Source organism: Neovison vison, chromosome 8, assembly GCF_020171115.1.
Source record: "Neovison vison isolate M4711 chromosome 8, ASM_NN_V1, whole genome shotgun sequence".
Classification (NCBI taxonomy): domain Eukaryota; kingdom Metazoa; phylum Chordata; class Mammalia; order Carnivora; family Mustelidae; genus Neogale; species Neogale vison.
Genome location: NC_058098.1, coordinates 132945485 through 132965058, shown reverse-complemented (window position 1 = coordinate 132965058; position 19574 = coordinate 132945485). Strand labels below are relative to the sequence as shown.

At 38.8% G+C, this 19574-nt stretch overlaps 1 protein-coding gene and 1 pseudogene across 2 annotated transcripts in view; one reads left to right on the top strand and one right to left on the bottom strand.

The window, feature by feature from the left end:
• The window catches only part of NBAS (NBAS subunit of NRZ tethering complex), a 322741-nt gene that overhangs the window by 254045 nt on the left and 49122 nt on the right, over nt 1-19574 (bottom strand). For both annotated transcript variants that reach the window (XM_044262053.1, XM_044262054.1), the window contains exons 10-11: nt 16188-16326; nt 8726-8794 (exon numbers count right to left, since the gene is read on the bottom strand). In XM_044262053.1, the coding sequence (XP_044117988.1) occupies nt 8726-8794; nt 16188-16326 (208 nt within the window). The remainder of the gene's footprint in view (nt 1-8725; nt 8795-16187; nt 16327-19574) is intronic.
• Nucleotides 18649-19369, top strand: LOC122915304 (annotated as a pseudogene).

The window sequence follows — 19574 nt, the reverse complement described above, 5'->3', positions numbered from 1 at the left end:
TTTTTTTTATATTCCTCAAATATGAATGTCATGTTTATTTTAATCATTACAACAGCTGGAATGTTGGTCAAGAATATATAACTTGGCAGTGAAAAGCAGAAAGCTTTTTCTCTGAGAGCAGGAATAAGACAAGAAAGCTCACTCTTTCTCCACATCCTCTCCAACATTTGTTTTTTCCTTTCTTGAACCCTCTTACACTGTTGGTGGGAATGCAAGTTGGTGTAGCCACTTTGGAAAACAGTATGGAAATGCCTCAAAAAAATTAAAAATAGAGCTACCCTATGACCCTGCAATTGCACTCCTGGGTATTTACCCCAAAGATACAGATGTAGTGAAAAGAAGGACCATATGTACCCCAATGTTCACAGCAGCAATGGCCACAATCGCCAAACTGTGGAAAGAGCCAAGATGCCCTTCAACAGACGAATGGATAAAGAAGATGTGGTCCATATATACAATGGAATTTTACTCAGCCATCAAAAAGGATGAATACCCAACTTTTGTATCAACATGGATGGGAGATAATGCTGAGTGAAATAAGTCAAGCAGAGAGAGTCAATTATCATATGGTTTTACTTCCTTGTGGAGAATAAGGAATAACACAGAGGACATTAGGGGAATGAAAGGAAAAGTGAATTGGGGGAAATCGAAGGGGGTGATGAACCATGAGAGACTGTGGACTCTGAGAAACAAGCTGAAAATTTTAGAGGGGAAGGAGGTGGAGGGATGGGTGAGCCTGGTGGTGGGTATTAGGGAAGGCACATATTGCATGGAGCACTCGGTGAGATACATAAACAATGAATCTTGGAACACTGGAAAAATAAATTGAAATTATTGAAAAAAAAAAAGCCCACTCTTGCTAGTTTTATTCAACATTGCACTGGAAATCCTAACCAGAGCAATTAGGCAAGAAAATAAATAAAAAGCACACAAACTGGAAAGGAAGAAGTAAAACTGTCTCTTTACAAATGACATGGTATTATATATAGAAAACCCTGAAGACTCCACCAGAAAGCTGTCAGAATAAACAAATTCAAGTAAAGCTACAGGACACAAAAATCAACATACAAAAACCACTTGCATTCCTATACACTAACAGTGAACTACTAGAAAGCGAAATTAAGAAAACAATCCCAGTTATACTAGCATCAAAAAGAATAAAATACTTGGGAATAAATGTAACCAAGGAGGTGAGAGCTCTGTATAAGAAAAGCCATAAAACACGGGACGCCTGGGTGGCTCAGTGGGTTAAGCCGCTGCCTTCGGCTCGGGTCATGATCCCAGGGTTCTGGGATCGAGTCCCACATCGGGCTCTCTGCTCAGCGGGGAGCCTGCTTCTCCCTCTGCCTCTGCCTGCCTCTCTGTCTGCCTGTGCTCACTCGCTCTCTCTCCCTCTGTCTCTGACAAATAAATAAATAAAATCTTTAAAAAAAAAAAAGAAAAGCCATAAAACATTGATCAAAGAAATTGAATACAAATAAATGGAAAGATATTCCATGTTCATGGATTGAAAAAATACCCTTAATGTCCATAGTGTCCGAAGTGATCTATAGGTTCAGTGCTATCCTTACCAAAATTCAAATGTCATTTTCCACAGAAACATAAAAAATAATCCTAAAATTTGTGTGGTATCTTAAAAGATCCTAAGTCCCCAAGCAGCCAAAGCAATCTTGAGAAAGAAGAGAAGCTGGGATGCCAGGGTGGCTCAGCTGGTTAAGCAGCTACCTTCGGCTCAGGTGCTCATCCCTGGGATGCAATCCTGCATCAGGCTCCCTGCTCAGCAGGGAGTCTGCTTCCCTCCTCTGCCTGCCTCTCCCCCTGCTTTTGCTATCTCTGACAAATAAATAAATAAAATCTTAAAAAAAAAAAAAAAGAACAAAGCTGGATGCATCACACCTTCTGATTTCAAACTACTGTTACAAATCTATGTTAATCAAAATAATACCATATTGGCATAAAAACAGGCACAAAGATCAATGGGACAGAACAGGGAGTCCAGAAATAAGCTCATGCATAGACAGTCAACTAATTTATAATGAAGGAGCCAACAATGTAATACACAGTGGGGAAAGGATACTCTTTCAATAAATGGTATTGGAAAAAACTGGATAGCCACTGGACCCCTAATGTACATCATATAATAAAATCTCCTCTAACTGGATGAGTCTTGAGCATAAGACCTGAAACCCTAAAACTCCTATAAGAAAACAGGGGATAAGTTCTTTGACTGGTCTTAGCAATGATTTCTTTGGATTCGACACCAAGAGCAAAGTCAAAAAAACCAAAGATAAACAAACAGGACTACATCAAGTTAAAAACATCTACACAGCAAAGGAAACCATTAATAAAATGAATGACAACTTAGGAAATAGGAAAAAATATTTACAAATCAAATATCTGATATTACAAACCAAAATACACAAGGGACTCCATCAACTCTAGCAAAAACCCCAAATAACCTAATTTAAAGATGGAAGAAATCATCTGAACAGATATTTTTTTCAAAAAAAGACACATAAGTGGCAAAAAAAGTACATGAAAAGGTGTTCAACTAATCATCAGGGAAAGGCAAATCAAAACCACAATGAGATATCACTTCACACGTTAGGATGGCTATCATCAAAAAGGAATGCTGGGGAGAGAGACGCCTGGGTGGCACAGTTCGTTAAGCCACTGCCTTCGGCTCAGGTCATGATCCCAGGGTCCTGGGATTGAGTCCCATATCGGGTTCCTTGCTCGGCGAAAAGCCTGCTTCTCTCATTACCTCTGCCTGCCACTCTGCCTGCTTGTGAGTTCTCTCTCTCTCACTGACAAATAAATGAATAAATAAAATCTTAAAAAAATAAAATAAAAAGAAAGAAAGAAAGAAAGGCTGGGGAAAATGTGGACCGCACACATACAGAGTATCATTTGGTTTTAAACAAAGAAGGACATCCTGTCATTTGTGACAACATGGATGAACGTGGAGGGCATTGTGCTTGTGAAATACATCAAACACAGAAAGACAAATATTGCGTGGCATCACTTATGTATAATCTTAAAAAAAAAAACAGACACAAACAAAAATCCTCCTAGAAACAGAGAGTAGGAAACTAGTTGCCTACCAAAGACTGGGGGAGGGAGGAAGTATAAAGAGGTTGGGTAAAAGGGTAGAAACTTCAGTTATAAGAAGCTCTGAAGATCTACTGTATAACATGATGGTTACACTTGATAACACTGCATTCTGTAACTGAAACTTGCTGAGAGAGTAGGACTTAAACATCCTTACACACAGAACAGAAAGGTAAATATGTGAGGTAATGAATGTGTGACTTCAACGGGGGACAATCCATTCATATTGTACACATATACCAAATCATCATGCTGTACAGTTTAAATGTCTTACAATTATACCTCAATAAAGGCGAGGCAAATAAAATGAGAAAGAAAATGATGACTATCACTTACTACCTGCTCTAGTCTACTCTGTTCTGTGAGTAGCCACTGAAAGGCAGTCTCACTAAATAATTACTTGGTAAGTTGTTGTCAGCTTGGGTAGGCACCATGGGACAAAGTAAGCTGGTTGACAAAGACCATTTACACAGTAGATGGTCTTCTTCCACCAGAAATCAATCTATAGTCCTTTTAATTATCAATTCTATTTACCTCCCTGTCTCAAATCTCTTCTCAAAACTTTTCAAAAGGTACTTTCCTCTTACCTCATTGATTCTCTTGCATGGTAATGCGATACTAATACTACTGAAACTAATAGTATGAACAGGATTTTAACTTCCACCTCTATTTCTCATTTATTAAACCACTAGCTCAAATGTCCATTTGATCTTTTGTTAATTAAAAACACTAATTAAAGCCTTCTACTACTGGCAGCAATATTTAGAGTGGAATTGTGCCTGCTTTCAAACACTGCAATAAAACTTTTAACTGTCCTTTCTAAAACCATAATTCTTTTAAATGTTAAATATCAGATCTTTATACTGAGATCAGTTTAAATTACCTAACTTTCTTCCACTGCATATCATCTACTTAGAACAATTAAAAATGAGTGATTTCCTATTTCATTACACCTTTCAAATATACAAGCTATATAAAAATTAAAGTACTGAACTGTAGTGCATACACTGAAAGTGTTCTGAATTACTACGGAGCCTTAAAGGTGAATTCACAAGCCCTGCCCTTCCAACAATCAACAATTATTTATTGAATAAACTCAGTAATACAATATCCCGTGTCAGGCACCATTTTACACTCTGGGGAGCCAGCAACCAGCAAAACATAAACCTCTGCCCTCAAGAAGTCCAGTAGATATTCTTGCCCACTAAGGTTTATAAGTCTGACCCCCCCCAAAATCAATCAATCGATCATTCTCAAAAGCATGGCTAACAAATCTGGGAGCAGCAGAGGCGGGGGAAACACTGCAAAAGTCTGTAGGAAAGAGAAAGTCCTTGGGAAAAAAAATTGTCCAAGCCAAAAACATATATAGCTTTTAATATCTTCTTTCAAAGATAATATTATATGGCAGACAACCAGCAGCTGGTTATTTGGAAACATATGAAGGCCATCTACAAAAAGCCCACAATGAACATCATAGCCAATGATGAAAACCTTTTACTCTAAGACCAGGAACAAGGCCAGGATATCCACCTCGCCACTTACATTCAACATAGTACCAGAAGTCCTAGCCACAGCAATCAGATAAGAAATAAAAAGCATCTAAATTGGTAAGAAAGAAGTAAAAAAATTTTACTATTTGTACATGACATGATATTATATATAGAAAATTCAAAAGAATCCACAAAAACTACCAGAACTGATAAATGAATTCAGTAAAGTCACAGGATACAAAATATACAGAAATTTGTTGCATTTCTATACACTAATAATGAAGTAGCAGAAAGAAAAGTTAAGAAAGCAATCCTGGGGCATCTGCGCGGCTTAGATGGTCAAGCTTCTGCCTCCGAGCTCAGGTCATGATCCTAGGGTCCTAGGATCAATCCCCATGTTGGGTTCCCAGCTCAGTGGGGAGTCTGCTTCTCCCTCTCCCTCTGCCTCTCCTCCTGTTTGTGCTCTCTCTCTCAAATGAATAAATAAAATCTTAAAAAAGAAAAAGAAAACAATCTATTTTACCAAAACAACACCAGAACAACAACAAAAAAAAAACCACCTAGGAATAAACTTAACCAAGGAAGTAAAAGACCTGTACCCTGAAAACTATAAAACACTGGTGAAAAAAATAGACAATGACACAAAGAGATGAAAAGATATCCCATGCTCATGGGTTGGGAGAACCAACATTATTAAGATGTCCACACTACCCAACCCAAAGCAACCTACAGATTTAATGTAATCCCTATCAAAAAACCAACAGCATTTTTCACAGAACTAGAACAAATAATCCTAAAATTTGTATGGAACCACAAAAGACCCCAAATAATTAAAGTAACCTGAAAAAGAAAAAAACTAGATGTATCACAATCCCAGAGTTCAACACAAAGCTACAGGAATCAAAACAGTATGGTACCGACATGCACATGCAAATGTGTGCGGGCGCGCACGCACACACAACACACACAGACACACAAAACCACATAGATCAATGGAGGAGAATACAGAGCCCAGAAATAAACCCAAGTACAGAAATTCCTCAAAAAATTAAAAATAGAATTGCCGTGTGATCCAGTAATTCCACCATTGGGTATTTACCCAAAGAAAATGAAAACATTAATTCAAAGAGATATATGCACCCCTATGTCTACTGCAGCACTATTTAAAACAGCCAAGCTAGGGACTCAACCCAAGTGTCCATCCATACACAAATGGATAAAGTAGATGCGGTATATTGTAAATGTTGGGATATTGCTCAGCCACAAAAAGAATGAAATCTTGCCATTTGCAACAACATGGATGAATCTAGAGGATATAATGCTAAGTGAAATAAGTCAGAGAAAGGCAAAATACTGTATGATTTCACTTTATGAGATTTAAAAAATAAAGAAAAAAGAGACAAAAACACTCTTAAATACAGAGCAAAACTGGTGGCTGCCAGAGGGGAGGTGGGGAGGCAGGAAACGTGTGACATAGGTGAAGGGGATTCAAGTGTCCACGGATGATGAGCACAGAGTAATGGATAACATTGCCGAGTCATTATGCTGCACACCTGAAATAACACAACACTGTTAACTATATTTGAATTAAAATAAAATAGGCATCATAATGCCAATAATGCAAGCTTCCTGTGAGATCATGTGAAAGTACATATAAGCTAGAAAGCTTTCACAATAATAGGAAATTATTAGATAAGCCATATGAGGCCTTTCAGCTCTACAATTACAGCGCAAAAAAAAAAAAAAATCTATCCCCCATAATTATTTCCGGGCTAGAAACTATGAGGTACAAATAAGATAGTACGTAACATTCAGATATTTACTGAAGGCATTGATTTAAGAATACTAATTTCATAACATCTTTTTAAGGATCCTGGTACAATATGCCATTAAGATAGATCAAAGTATAAGGAAATGAGTTGTTTGCGTCTCCTTTGTGCTCAATCACAGAGGGTACTCTGACTGAGGAGAAAAAGCCACATTCCACACAAGAGAACTGCCAATAGTAGGGTCAAGGCAACGTACAACTGAAGTTCCTGGGTGGTAAGAAGGTTTGTGTCTTTTTTTTAAATAGTCTTTCTATACTGGTTGAACAGTTACATTTGCTTATTAATATCCCAAATCAACTAATAAACATAGTATCTAACAATTACACAGGATATAATACAAAGGAGAAGCATGAGTAGCAATTCCCAAATAATTCCTGTTCTAAACGTACTACAGCTAAGCTGGTCCAAGTGAAATAAGCGCCAAATACAAACAGCGAGCGTCTGTGGGTCCCACAGCCCAGCCAACGAGAGTCCCAGGGCCGCTCTCTGACCCTTCCAGAACTTGCCACATGATACTGCCAGCCTGGAAATGCCCAGAGTTCCTCCCTCTGCATGAGGAACTCTTGCTTCCAAATCAACTATCCCCTCCAGAATGAAAGGCTCCCTCTTCCACGCCTCAGTGGTACTTCATATGATGTGACAGAAGGGGTCAGAAAACATGTAATATTGCGCTATTTCACCACTTCTCTAACCTTCTCCCCCACTACCCTGGGGGCTCCTTGAGGAAATACAATGCCTTTTATTCATCTATTTATTCTCTGCTCTAACATTATGCCCAGGCTCAAAGGAAGTGTTTGCTGATTGATTGAAAAAAAAAAAGAATAAACACTGAAATGACATGTTATTGTTTTATTATAGTCAACAAAATAAAATTAAAAACAAAAACAAAAACATAGTGAGCCCCTTAAATTTTGTTAAAGACAGTAACTTAGGAGTAGATTCTACTCCTGAAATCAACATTGCACTGTATGTTAACTAAGGATGCAGGGAGAAAAAGCAAAGTAACACTCTTGTGCACTAAATTGGTAACAGACCAACAAAGGCAACACAGTAAATTAGAAAGAACCAAGTACAAGGTAGAGGCCAAGTCACTTGCTCTTCCATATGTTTCTTCATCTGCAAAATGAAAACAAAGCCCACGAACTGCCAGTAGAGAAGGCTAACAGCAAAACAGTACAAACATACGGGATTCAACAAGAAAGCGACTTTCCAGACATAAACAGTAGTGGTACTGCTTGCTTCTACAGATAGCACGCCAAACCAATCCAGAATATAGGATTTAGCTAAGTCAAGAGCAGAGAAGTAACTAGAACTCAAAATTTTAAATATATTAAATACAAACCCAGCAACAAAATGCTCATCCTATTTCTTATGATTTCTGTATTTTCTGATGATTTCCTTTGCGTTAGTAAAAAAAAATTGAAGTAACAGAAAAATGAGGTTGCCCGGTTCTCCCCAAAACAGGAAGAGAATGATCTGATGCCTCCATATGGGCCAAGACTCTTGCGAGAGCCAGACACAGAGTGAATAGAACCTTCGCCCGCAGAGGCTGCTCCTGAGTGTCTCACTCGCATCAGGATGAAACCGACAAACATCCTTCCCACAGAGCCGTGCATCTCTTACTGAGGAAAAAACAATATAACAATGGTACCTGAAGCCCAGAATCAACAGGGCTTGTTTCTTCTAGGAGCTTCAATAATCTCAGATTTTTTTTTTTTTAATTAACAAAACAAACTGAAAAGGATATGTTGTGGACAAGGATACAAAATTCACAAGTATTGTAAAACAAAAAACTTCAGATAATATAATGATCCCAGGAGATTTCTTTGGCTTACAAACCCAGATTTAAAAGGACTAGGTTCACTCTTTTTTTTTTCTTTAAGTCTCCTTATTGAGATAATGATATATACTAAAACCCAGAAATTCCAGCAAACAGTCCCATGAATTTTTACTTATATATATGCCCACATAGTATGCAATTAAGAGCACATCGAGGGCGCCTGGGTGGCTCAGTGGGTTAAGCTGCTGCCTTCGGCTCAGGTCATGATCTCGGGGTCCTGGGATCGAGTCCTGCATCGGGCTCTCTGCTCAGCAGGGGCCTGCTTCCCTTCCCCTCTCTCTGCCTGCCTCTCTGCCTACTGTGATCTCTCTCTGTCAAATAAATGAATAAAATCTTAAAAAAAAAAAAAAAAAAGAGCACATCGAGATGAAGTATATTCAAGGTTCATTAAATTATCCTTTAAAGGTACTCAGGATGAAAATATCTGAGAAGCACAGGTTAAGCTTATGAGTTACCTGTTCTTGTCCTGGGCGACTATAAAACTTGACACTTAACATCCTTAATAATCCCAATGTCTTTGGTACCTGCAAAATAAATGCACATCAGACAAAGAAGAATTAATGGAATGCTTTCTCACTGTAAAAAGTCCTTTAACATGAAATGCAAACTATAGCAAACCTAGTATTTTAAGAAATAGTTGAGAAAATAGGGGAGCCTGGATGGCTCAGTCGGTTAAGCCTCTGCCTTCAGCTCAGGTCCTGATCCCAGGGTTCTGGGATCCTGGGCAGTCTGCTTCCCCCTCTCCCTCAGGCCCTCCCTCCCCAACAAATAAATAAATAAAATCTAAAAATAAAAAAAGAAATAGTTGAGAAAATCATCAGTAAGTGTCCAAGATATTGGTGAGACTCTACTTTTATTTGGGAAAAAAGAAATCCAAATGGTAAATCTGTCAACATACACCCATACTCAAATGTTTTGTTTTTTAAATGCACACATAACAAGTCTACTACAATCTATGTGAATTAGAAGCCACTCAAGCTCTTCTCAAATGAGATCCCCCAGGTTATCATTTTTATCCCATCATCATTATGGAAAAGTCAAAATTTCTAGTAGAAATTTCATTCATAAGGAATTGATCCTATGCTTAAAAAATACCCGCCCAAAAATCAACATTTAGAAACCAGTATTCGAAATAATATAACACAAGACTATTTATCTTTAGATTTAAGAGATACACTTATAAAAGCAAGAGGGGGAGAAGGCAATAATTTAAGAAATGGAAAACAACAAGTTTTGTTGGAACTGCAGAGAATTTAGTACACTACTGAGGGAACATAAAACAGTACAACTGCTGGGGAAAAGTTTGATTGTTCCTCAAAAAGCTAAACATGAAACTACCATTTGACCCAGTCATTTCATCCTAAGTATATACCCAAAAGAATGAAAAACAGGTATTTAAACAAAAACACTATATCAAACAAATGTTCACAGCAATACTATTAAGTGGAAACAACTCAAATGACCATCAAAGAAGGAATGAACAAAATGTGGTATATCCCCACAACGAAATACTGTGCAGTCATCAAAAGAAAATGAAGCACTCTGGATATATGCTACAAGTTGGATGAACCTCCAAAATATTATGCTACATAAAAGAAATCAGGTACAAAAGGTCACATATTTCATGATTCCATTTATAAGAAACAGAACAGGTAAATCCACAGAAATAGACTAGTGGATGCCAAGAGCTGGATGGAGGAACAACAGGGATTTTATACCTTAATAGGTATAAGGTTTCCTTTTGGGGTGATGAAAATATCCTGGAACTACATCCTGGTGGTGGTTGCACAACACTGTCGATGTACTCAATAACAAGTGAATTGTATCCTTTAAGTTGATTAAGGGTTGATTTTATATTATATAAATTTTCCCTTAAGAGAAAAGGGCAAAAAAAGAGTACCGTTTTGTTGAGGTTAAAATTTTCCCTACTAGAACTTCGAAGTAGCTAAAGCCATTAGTGATGGCCTTGCTCCATATCTTCCAATATTTCCTCCAACAAAAAAGAGTAAGAAGATAAAATATGAAGTGCATGGCTGACTCTGTCAGTAAAGTATGCAACTCTTGGTCCCAGGGTCATGAGTTCAAGCCCATGTTGGGTGCAGATATTACTTGGATGGATGAATGGATTGATGGATCAAAGGAAGGGAGGGAGGGGAAGAAAGACTTGTTGATCTACAAGAAAACCATGGCCTCAGGGGTGCCTGGGTGGCTCAGTCAGTTGGGTATCCACCTTCAGCTCAGGTTGTGATTCCAGGGTCCTAGGGTCAAGCCCCAAATCAGGGAGCCCGCTTCTCCCTCTCTATCTCTGTCTCTCCAATTACTCATGTGCTCTCTCTCTCAAATAAATGGGAAAAAAAAAAAAAAGTGCCCTCAACTTAACTTGAAGACTGAAGATAACCCAAACTTCAAAATAATTTTAAGTAGAAAAACAAAAGTCACAAGTCCCAGATGTCATCTCTACTGCTCCTTCCGACTCCCATGTCCCCACGACATCTACCACAAGGCCTGGTGGTGAGCAAAAGCAGATTGTAAAAATACTGCAGGGCCTGGGAAGGACAGACAAGGGAAGGTAGCCAAGGGATATAACATCCCTCTAAAAACATTGCAAAGTTATCATCTAAGAAAGCTCACAAGACAGAGAAAAAGATATGAATTTATACATTGAAAGAGCCAGCAAGGGTACCTGAGAAAATCAGCCCCCCTCCCAAAAAAATCAACTCCAAGAAATATCCCAGGAAGGCAATTAAATTTCACACAGAGAAAATGAAAATCCTCAAGGCAATCTAAGCAAAATGGCCAAATAACATTTGTATGTTATTTCTATGTTTCCCTTTGTAGGGAAAATAATTTAATATAAGTGAGAAGTTTCAAATTCCACAGACAAAGTAAAGCAATAATGGAGCAGTGGCTATTTTTTAAGTTCAATGAAAGAAATGGTAAGCTAAGGATTTTATATCCAGACACGTTTTCCTTCAAATATTCAGGATTTTAGACAACAATTTTGAAGATCCAAGAACTAACTTAAGGACCTCTTTACCTATGAGACCTTCTTAGAACGTCTACTAAAAGAGGGATCTGACTGGCTCAGCCAGTAGAGCATGCAGCTCCTGATCTCAGGGTAGTGAGTTGAAGCCCCAGGTTGGGATAGAGATTATTTAAAAATAAAATCTTAAAAAACAAACCAAACCACACCTACGAGAAAATAGTTTCATCCAACCAAGTGATGACTGGGAACATTTCAACAAAAGAAGTAACGGCATTCTGAAAAAGACACGGACATCGAAGACTAAAGAAAGGTGAGGATGAGGGTAGAAACTGATGTGCAAAAATTACAAGTTTTGTCAATGTAGCAATAACACAATTTAAAAAAGGAAGAGAAAAGAAAGGGAAAAAGGAAAATAAACTGATTTTTGTAAAAGCAATTAGCAGGGATTAAAGAATACCAACAGGAGCGTCTAGGTGGTTCAGTTGGTTAAGCATCTGCCTTTGGCTCAGGTCATGATCCCAGGGTCCTGGGATGGAGTCCCACATTGGGCTCCCTGCTCAGCAGAGAGTCTTGCTTCTCCCTCTCCCCAAGTCGTGTTTTCTCTAGCTCTCTCTCAAATATATAAATAAAAATCTTTTTTAAAAGGAAGGAGAGTGGGGCACCTGGGTGGCTCAGTGGGTTAAAGCCTCTGCTTTCTGTTCAGGTCATGTCCCAGGGTCCTGGGATAGAGCCCCACATGGGGCTCTCTGCTCAGCAGGGAGCCTGCTTCCTCCCTCTCTTTCTGCCTGCCTCTCTGCCTACTTGTGATCTCTGTCTGTCAAATAAATAAATAAAATCTTAAAAAAATAAATAAATAAAAGGAAGGAGAGGAGGGAGGGAAGGAGAGGGAGAGAAAGGGAGAGAGAGAGAGAGAGAGACAAAAGAAGGAAGCCAATAAAACTGATAAACGTAAAATACTGGAGGGCACTGATAACATCACCAAGATAGTTTCTGTGAAATGATGGAGGTAAATTCAAGAGAGAAAAGAAAGAGGAAGTGTAAACAAATACAGGCAGCTCTTGAACATGTTGAAGAAAGGGAAATAAATGGGGGTGGTAACAGGATTTAGCGGGGTCTAAATCCCCCAAAACCACATGAAAACAAATAGTTTTTATGATGAAAAACTAAAAGCATGTTGTATGCTGGTAAATCTAATCGACAGCAAAATTCATGATGCAGAAGAAATATCAATAAGCAAGAGTGTGAGATCTGGAGGACAAACAGATGGGTTGGTCTTAGTTGGTACAAAGACAGTTTGTCTGTAAAAATGAGAGAAAAGGTACCATGTACAGACAAAGACACAGGAAGGGGGTGGGATCCTGTGAAAATATTTCTCTGATTATTTCTATTTTCTGAGGGAAATAGGATTTCTCAGGGAAACAGGATTCCAAAAAGGCTGTGTTCTTTCCACAGAAACATCATTCACCCAAAAAGCAGCAAAGTCAATAACATAAAAATTAAGTTTTATTCATTTTTATATATTTTCTAAAATTCTGGTCTTAAAAATACAAACATATAATAATAATGAACACTACAGATCATTTTATGGCTTACCAAGGGCCTTCACATATATTAGCTTGTTTTTGTCAAAAGCCTTACTACACAAGTGTAAGTGATGAACCAGAATTCCAATCCCAGATTTCTGTCTCCCAAGTCTGGATTCTCTCTTCTTTCCCAGTTACTGAAGTAGAAAATGCAACTATTATAGTGCACTGCCCCTATTTGTGGATATGGCTACATCCTCCAGTACAGTAAAACCCCTTGAGGGATGCTACCTTCCTGTTACCAGAACAGTGATTCAATGAACAAATGAATAAATAAAACTATCTCACATTAATTTGGAAACTTAAGTCAGTGCACATATTGAATCTTGCAAAGTCCCTTTTTACAGCCTAGCAGCCTTGTGAGAGACTAGAATGTATATGTCAGCAGCATTTTTTCATCAATATCCACCCAACACAAGAGCAACCTTAAACAAACGAGTTTGATGAGGGCAGTATCTGCCACGGGACAAAAGAACTAATCCTGTAATTCAAATTACTTCAAGGCAGGGGCAGGCTATGCAGAATGACTGTAAGTTTAGCAGCAGGACACATTTAATAGCCACTAACGTAATTAAAATACACTTGCGGCATTTGAAGAAATTAATCATACAGCCAAGCATTCAGTGTGCAATTTAATGTTTTTCCCCACTTATTCTGTCAGTGCACAGGCAATTTTCTTCTAAGAGACTGCAATCCCGGAGCTTCAGCTGGAGAGAGAAGGACCATAGCAAAGCAGATTCTAATACTTCAGTGAGGAGCAAAGTCAAAGCACAAGAGAATCAAGCCAAGGTGAAGGAAGGTTTCACGGTATGCGACCATACTCCGGGACTCTTCCTTTCCCAGGCCATTCTGTCACAAACACGCCCCATTATCCTGTACTGAAATGGACTTTAGCCATTTGCCTACTTCATCTCACCTTGTATTCTCCACACTTACCTATTTTTTTTCCCCTCAATCTTTAATTTTGACAAATTTCATAGCTATGGAGAGGCTGAAGTGAGTGCACAACAAAACACCAGTATGCCTTCCGCTCGGGCTCACCAGTTATGAACGCGTTGCCACGCTTGCTTTATCTCTGTGTGCGTACACACATCTTTTAAATTATGGGTCTGACTGGGGCGCCTAGCTGGCTAAGTCACAGAGCACGCAACTCTTCATTTTGGGGTTATGCATTCGATCCCTGTGTTGGGTGTAGAGATTACTTAAATAAAACTTCAAAAATTACGTTTTTTACTAAACCATTTAAAAATAAGTTGCAGACATCACACTTTGATTCAAGAGCCAAAACAGTTTCAAAGTCCAAGATCTGTCCTGGTGGATATCACAGAAAAAACTACAAGCTGGGTATGGATTAAATCTGAGAGAGAAACAGAACTAACCCTGCAACAGCGAAATAGTATATTTAATATGTATAAACAACTCCTACCTCTTTATGAATTATGGGATAATCATCAGAGATAAATCTGACAGGACCACTGATCTGTATAATTTCAATGGGGAGCGGGGAAAGGTACTCAACAGTGACTAGAAGATCTGTTCTACCTCTGTTCCCCTATTTTTAGTTCTGGGGTCTTAGGCTCCTTTTCTGTGAAGTGTGGCTACTAACACTCAATCTGGACTCCTCCCTGCACCCTGCAGGAGAAGAGGCAGGATCTAGAATGGATAGGGGGGTAAAGCATGGAAGGAAAAGCACAAAACACAGTCCTCGATTATAAATTCATGCAGAAATACAAACTGTTACAAGATCTAGTGGTATAAAAACCAGTAAGGTGAGCTAATTTAAAAAAAAAAAACTACTTTGTTGGGTTAAATTCACAATCACGTACTTCAAAATATGTCAAAAGCTAAAGAAAAAAAAATGAATGAAGCTTTCAGTCATTGCTTAAGATTTCTTTTTAAAAGTACTTCTTCAGGGACGCCTGGGTGGCTCAGTTGGTTAAGCGACTGCCTTTGGCTCAGGTCATGATCCTGGAGTCCCAGGATCGAGTCCCGCACTGAGTCCCACAATGAGTCCTGCATCGGGCTCCCTGCTCAGCGGGGTGTCTGCTTCTCCCGTTGACCCCTCTCCTCTCATGCTCTCTCTCTCTCTCAAATAAATAAATAAAATCTTAAAAAAAAAAAAAAAGTACTTCTTCATTATTTCCTTTTTTATACCAAACTTTTAACCATTTGTGGTTTTAGAGGATTAATTTAAAATCAGTGCATTTTAAACAAAAATAATAGAACAAATACATTCACTGCAGGAAAAAACAACATGACACATTCACTTAAGTCATGTTTTCCTTAAGTTCTTGGTTTCTTCCCTCATTTGAGAAGTATCTGAGTGTCCACTACATGTAAGGCAATGTGCTAAGCACACGATGACTAATCATGATTGAGTACTTGACTTCCAGCAGTTTGCATAGGGAAACAGTATTTTATCTTGCCTTTCTGGATACACAGAAGAACTACTTCCCAGGGCCCTTGAAGGTAAAAAGGACCACGCGAATAGTTAGAACACATGAACTGTGAGCACAGGTAATGTTAGTTCTAGTTTGAAAAGTTCCACCTTTTAACCCTCTCTTTCCCCTCCTATTAACTGCAATACTTGAACCTCAAGAGGTTGCCAGCCTGCGTGGATTCTCTAGTCATCACTTGGAACAAACTGTCCAAGGGAGTCATGGCACCAAGAGCAGACTTTGCCACAAATAAGGAATGAATGGTTATAGGGTAACCCACAGAAATGCCAGGAGTTTACATCTGTTCATGGGACGATTTGATTATCACAGCAGAACCTAGCCTATACTGACTATTACAACATACCGGAGTGCTCTGCTCAGAACAAAGGGATGAAAGACTGGGTGTCAACCAGGTGAACGCAGACCAAAGTATTAGCAAGTGTGCCATGGTGGTAAACAACTTGAACAGGGGAACTTGTGCCAGAGTTTGTACTCTGACTATGCCACTTACTAGCTCGGTGACCCAGGGAAGTTACTAAACTACACTCTACTTCCCTCATCAATAGACAGCCTAGTAACAATACCTACCCCAAGAAGTCATGAGAGTTAAGGGAGCTAATACACACCGCAGAGTCAAGACAGTTGTCAGCCCATAAAAAAATGCTGAATAAATATTAATGTCTCAATAAGCAAATGCAAGTAACAGGATTCCTGTTAGGTTCTTTTTCTAATATCTGCCAATGCTGTTAATAAAAATGAGACCAAGTGAAATCAAAAACACTTTAGATAACTCTGATATTGGAAAGAAGTACTAAAATTTCACATGAAGTCGCTTTCCTCACTTGAGACAAAGTACTTCATCCTGTTCCTGCCCGAGGCCTAGTCACAAAGTGAAATGCCAGATACTTACTGCAGTGACCCTGTCTCCACCATTGGTAACCTGCTTATAATAAGGCGATCCCGAAAGAACTCTCCAGGCAGACAGGCCATAGCTAGAAGCTTTCGATATGCCCACTTCGGCAGTTTCACATCCACCAACCAGCAAAAGTCTAAAAAAAAAAAAAAAAAACAGAAAAATAAGGACTGATAAATTGCAGTCTGAATAAGAGGACATCAAACAAGGAGAGCGGAAGCAGTCACCTTCCCAAAGAAAAGTAAAGCAAAAGTACTATATACTAAAATTACTATATACTATAAATAATAGAAGTTCAATATTTTAGAAGAAAAAAAAAGGAAATGGTTTTTCAATTAGAATTTTCACCTTCACTTATACAGAGGAAGGCTTAAGCATTCAAGTACCTGAAATCCAGATGGGAATTTTACAAAGAGTAAAAATGTTTGAAGGTTGAACACTGAACACTGAAAAAACTGTATCGACACCAGTGAACTTGAACACACAGACCTGTCACCCAGGTGGGTATCTATTCGTTACAGCAGTGGGTTGTATACAGTTACAGGTGTTAGCGAAGGCCGCCGGGAGAGCAACTCTGCGGTCTAACTACACTGAAACAAGACTATTCAACACTTGAGATGTACATTATGATCTGTTTACTGTTTGTTCTACTCCCTTAGCAGCTAGAGAGGAGGTACCAACAGGGCAAATAGTCTAACATACTAAAAGTTCAAAGGCTCTGTGACACTACACAAACTAATTAATAATAATAAAACAATAATAATAAAACCCATGATTTTTTTTTTTTAACTGAGGTGCAGATGATATATAACATATATTAGTTCAGGTGTATGACACAATGATTCAAAATTTGTATATATTGTGAAATGATCCCCACCATAAGTCTCGTTAATATCCACCCCATACACAGTTTAAAAATTTTTTTTTCGGGGCGCCTGGGTGGCTCAGTGGGTTAAGCCACTGCCTTCGGCTCAGGTCATGATCTCAGGGTCCTGGGATCGAGTCCCGCATCGGGCTCTCTGCTCAGTGGGGAGCCTGCTTCCTCCTCTCTCTCTGCCTGCCTCTCTGCCTACTTGTGATCTCTCTCTGTCAAATAAATAAATAAAATCTTAAAAAAAAAAAAAATTTTTTTTTTCCTTGTGATGAATGCTTTTAAGATCTACTCTCTTAGAATGCAACACAGTATTTTTAACCAGTCACCAAAAACAGTCATGATTTTTAAAGTCATGTTCACTAAATCTGGCAGGGAACTATGTTATAGATATTATAATCATCCGTCTAAGAAAGAGAGAAGTTGGGAAGTAAAGCTCTGATCTAGTAAAGGAAGCACTACAGTTACCAGTGAATTATTTTTGTTCCCAATGACAATGAGGCAATACAGTAAAGGAAGAGACAGGACACAGGTTTCACTAGTCTTGTGCATCTGATGCTCCCCCAACGTGAACTACAACTGTTCCAAATGACAGAAAACAATTATCAAGCTCCTTTTAAAGCAAAACACACATAGTACTGTTATTACCATGTTCCCGTTTTATAAGAGGATGCACTCCATCACACAAGTCAGCCTTTCCCTTTTTCTAGACCATACTCCTATAAAACCAAACCTTAAAAAACGTCAGGTTCTGTATAGAAGTTGGAAGGTAAAAGAAAACAACACATTGAACAGCTCTTCAGGGTTGGCATGTCAAAAGGATTTACTTAGAAGTAATCCAGAACAGGTGGGTGGGGTGGCTATCTATCTCATAGGTATCTGTGAAACAAAATTGACCACGAAATGATTGTTGAAACTGAATGGCACAAAGGAGTCAATATCTATTGTCTGTAAGAACAGACTTCAGATATTCCACAAAGAAATTTCTTTTAAGTCAATTTGTTTATACAACAACAACCACCACCCTGGGAACACCTGGATGGGGCTCACTTGGTGGAGCAGGCATGGGACTATTGATCTCAGGGTCATAAGTTCAAGCCACCAGGCATAGAGATTACTAAACACACACACACACACACACACACACACACACACACATAACAGTCTTCTGAATAAATAAAAACGTAACAGGTAACTTTGAATATCTACATTTCTGAATTTAATCTCAAACAGGAAATTTTTCAAACAGGAAATATGTGATTCATAAAATGTATCTTTAAAAATTAGTAACCTATAATTATAATAAAAATAAAAACACTGTTTGAGAATTCAACAAATCCCCAAAAGGCCAGGATAAAGCAGATTCTGTTAACTAACCTTCCTCGGCTCAACGTACAACATATATTTACATTAACATATAATTCTTTTCTCAAGGAAGTGGACATTATTTATCTGCACTACTATGTCATGGAGGGGACCTATCTAATTTTCAGATTTAAAAAGTAGACATAGTTTTCAGCCTTTGCGTTGGCAGAAGCAAAGCTGCAACTCTCTCCAGTCATCCAGAACCCAGACACAGCCCCCACCATGTCACCGGAGTTTGAGCCCAATGAGATCAAAGACCTGAGGTGCACCCGGTAACAAAGTCAGTGCCACCCTGGTCCCCAAAACTGGCCCCCTGGGTTTATCTCCAAAAAAGTTTGGTGACGACACTGCCAAGGCAACTGGTGGGTAGAGGGGTCTGAGGATGACAGGGAAACTGACCATTCAGGACAGACAGGCCCAGATTGAAACGGTACCTTCTGCCTCTACCCTGATTATCGAAGCCCTCAAGGAACTACCAAGAGAAAGAAGTAGGAAAACATTAGCAGGGTGGAAGTGTCACTTTTTTATTTAAGATTTTATTTATTTAACAGACAGAGATCACAAGTAGGCAGAGAGGCAGGCAGAGAGAGAGGAAGGGAAGCAGGCTACCCGCTGAGCAGAGAGCCTGATGCAGGGCTCAATCCCGGAACCCTGGGATCATGACCCGAGCCAAAGGCAGAGGCTTTAACCCACTGAGCCACCCAGGCGCCCCATGGAAGTATCATTTTGATGAGACTGTCAATCCTGCCCAACTGATGCAGTACCATTCCTTAGCCAGAGAACTCTCTGGAACCATTGGAGAGATTCTAGAAACTGCCCAATCTGTGGGTTGCAATGTTAATCGTCACCATCCTTGTGACGTCACAGAGAACATCAACAGTGACCACTTCATGACATCACAGATGACATCAACAATGAAGCAGTGGAATGTCCCACTAGTTAAGAACTACAAAAGAAAATATGTTAATAAAGGATTATTTGATAACCAAAAAAATTATATATATGATACGTAACAAATATCATATATATTTATTATATATGTTCATACATATATACATATGTATAGAACGAAGTTGTCTGACTACTGAAGGAGATACAAAGCTAACTAAAATTTCGGTTTTTTTAATCTCTTGGTCTTAACACTAGAA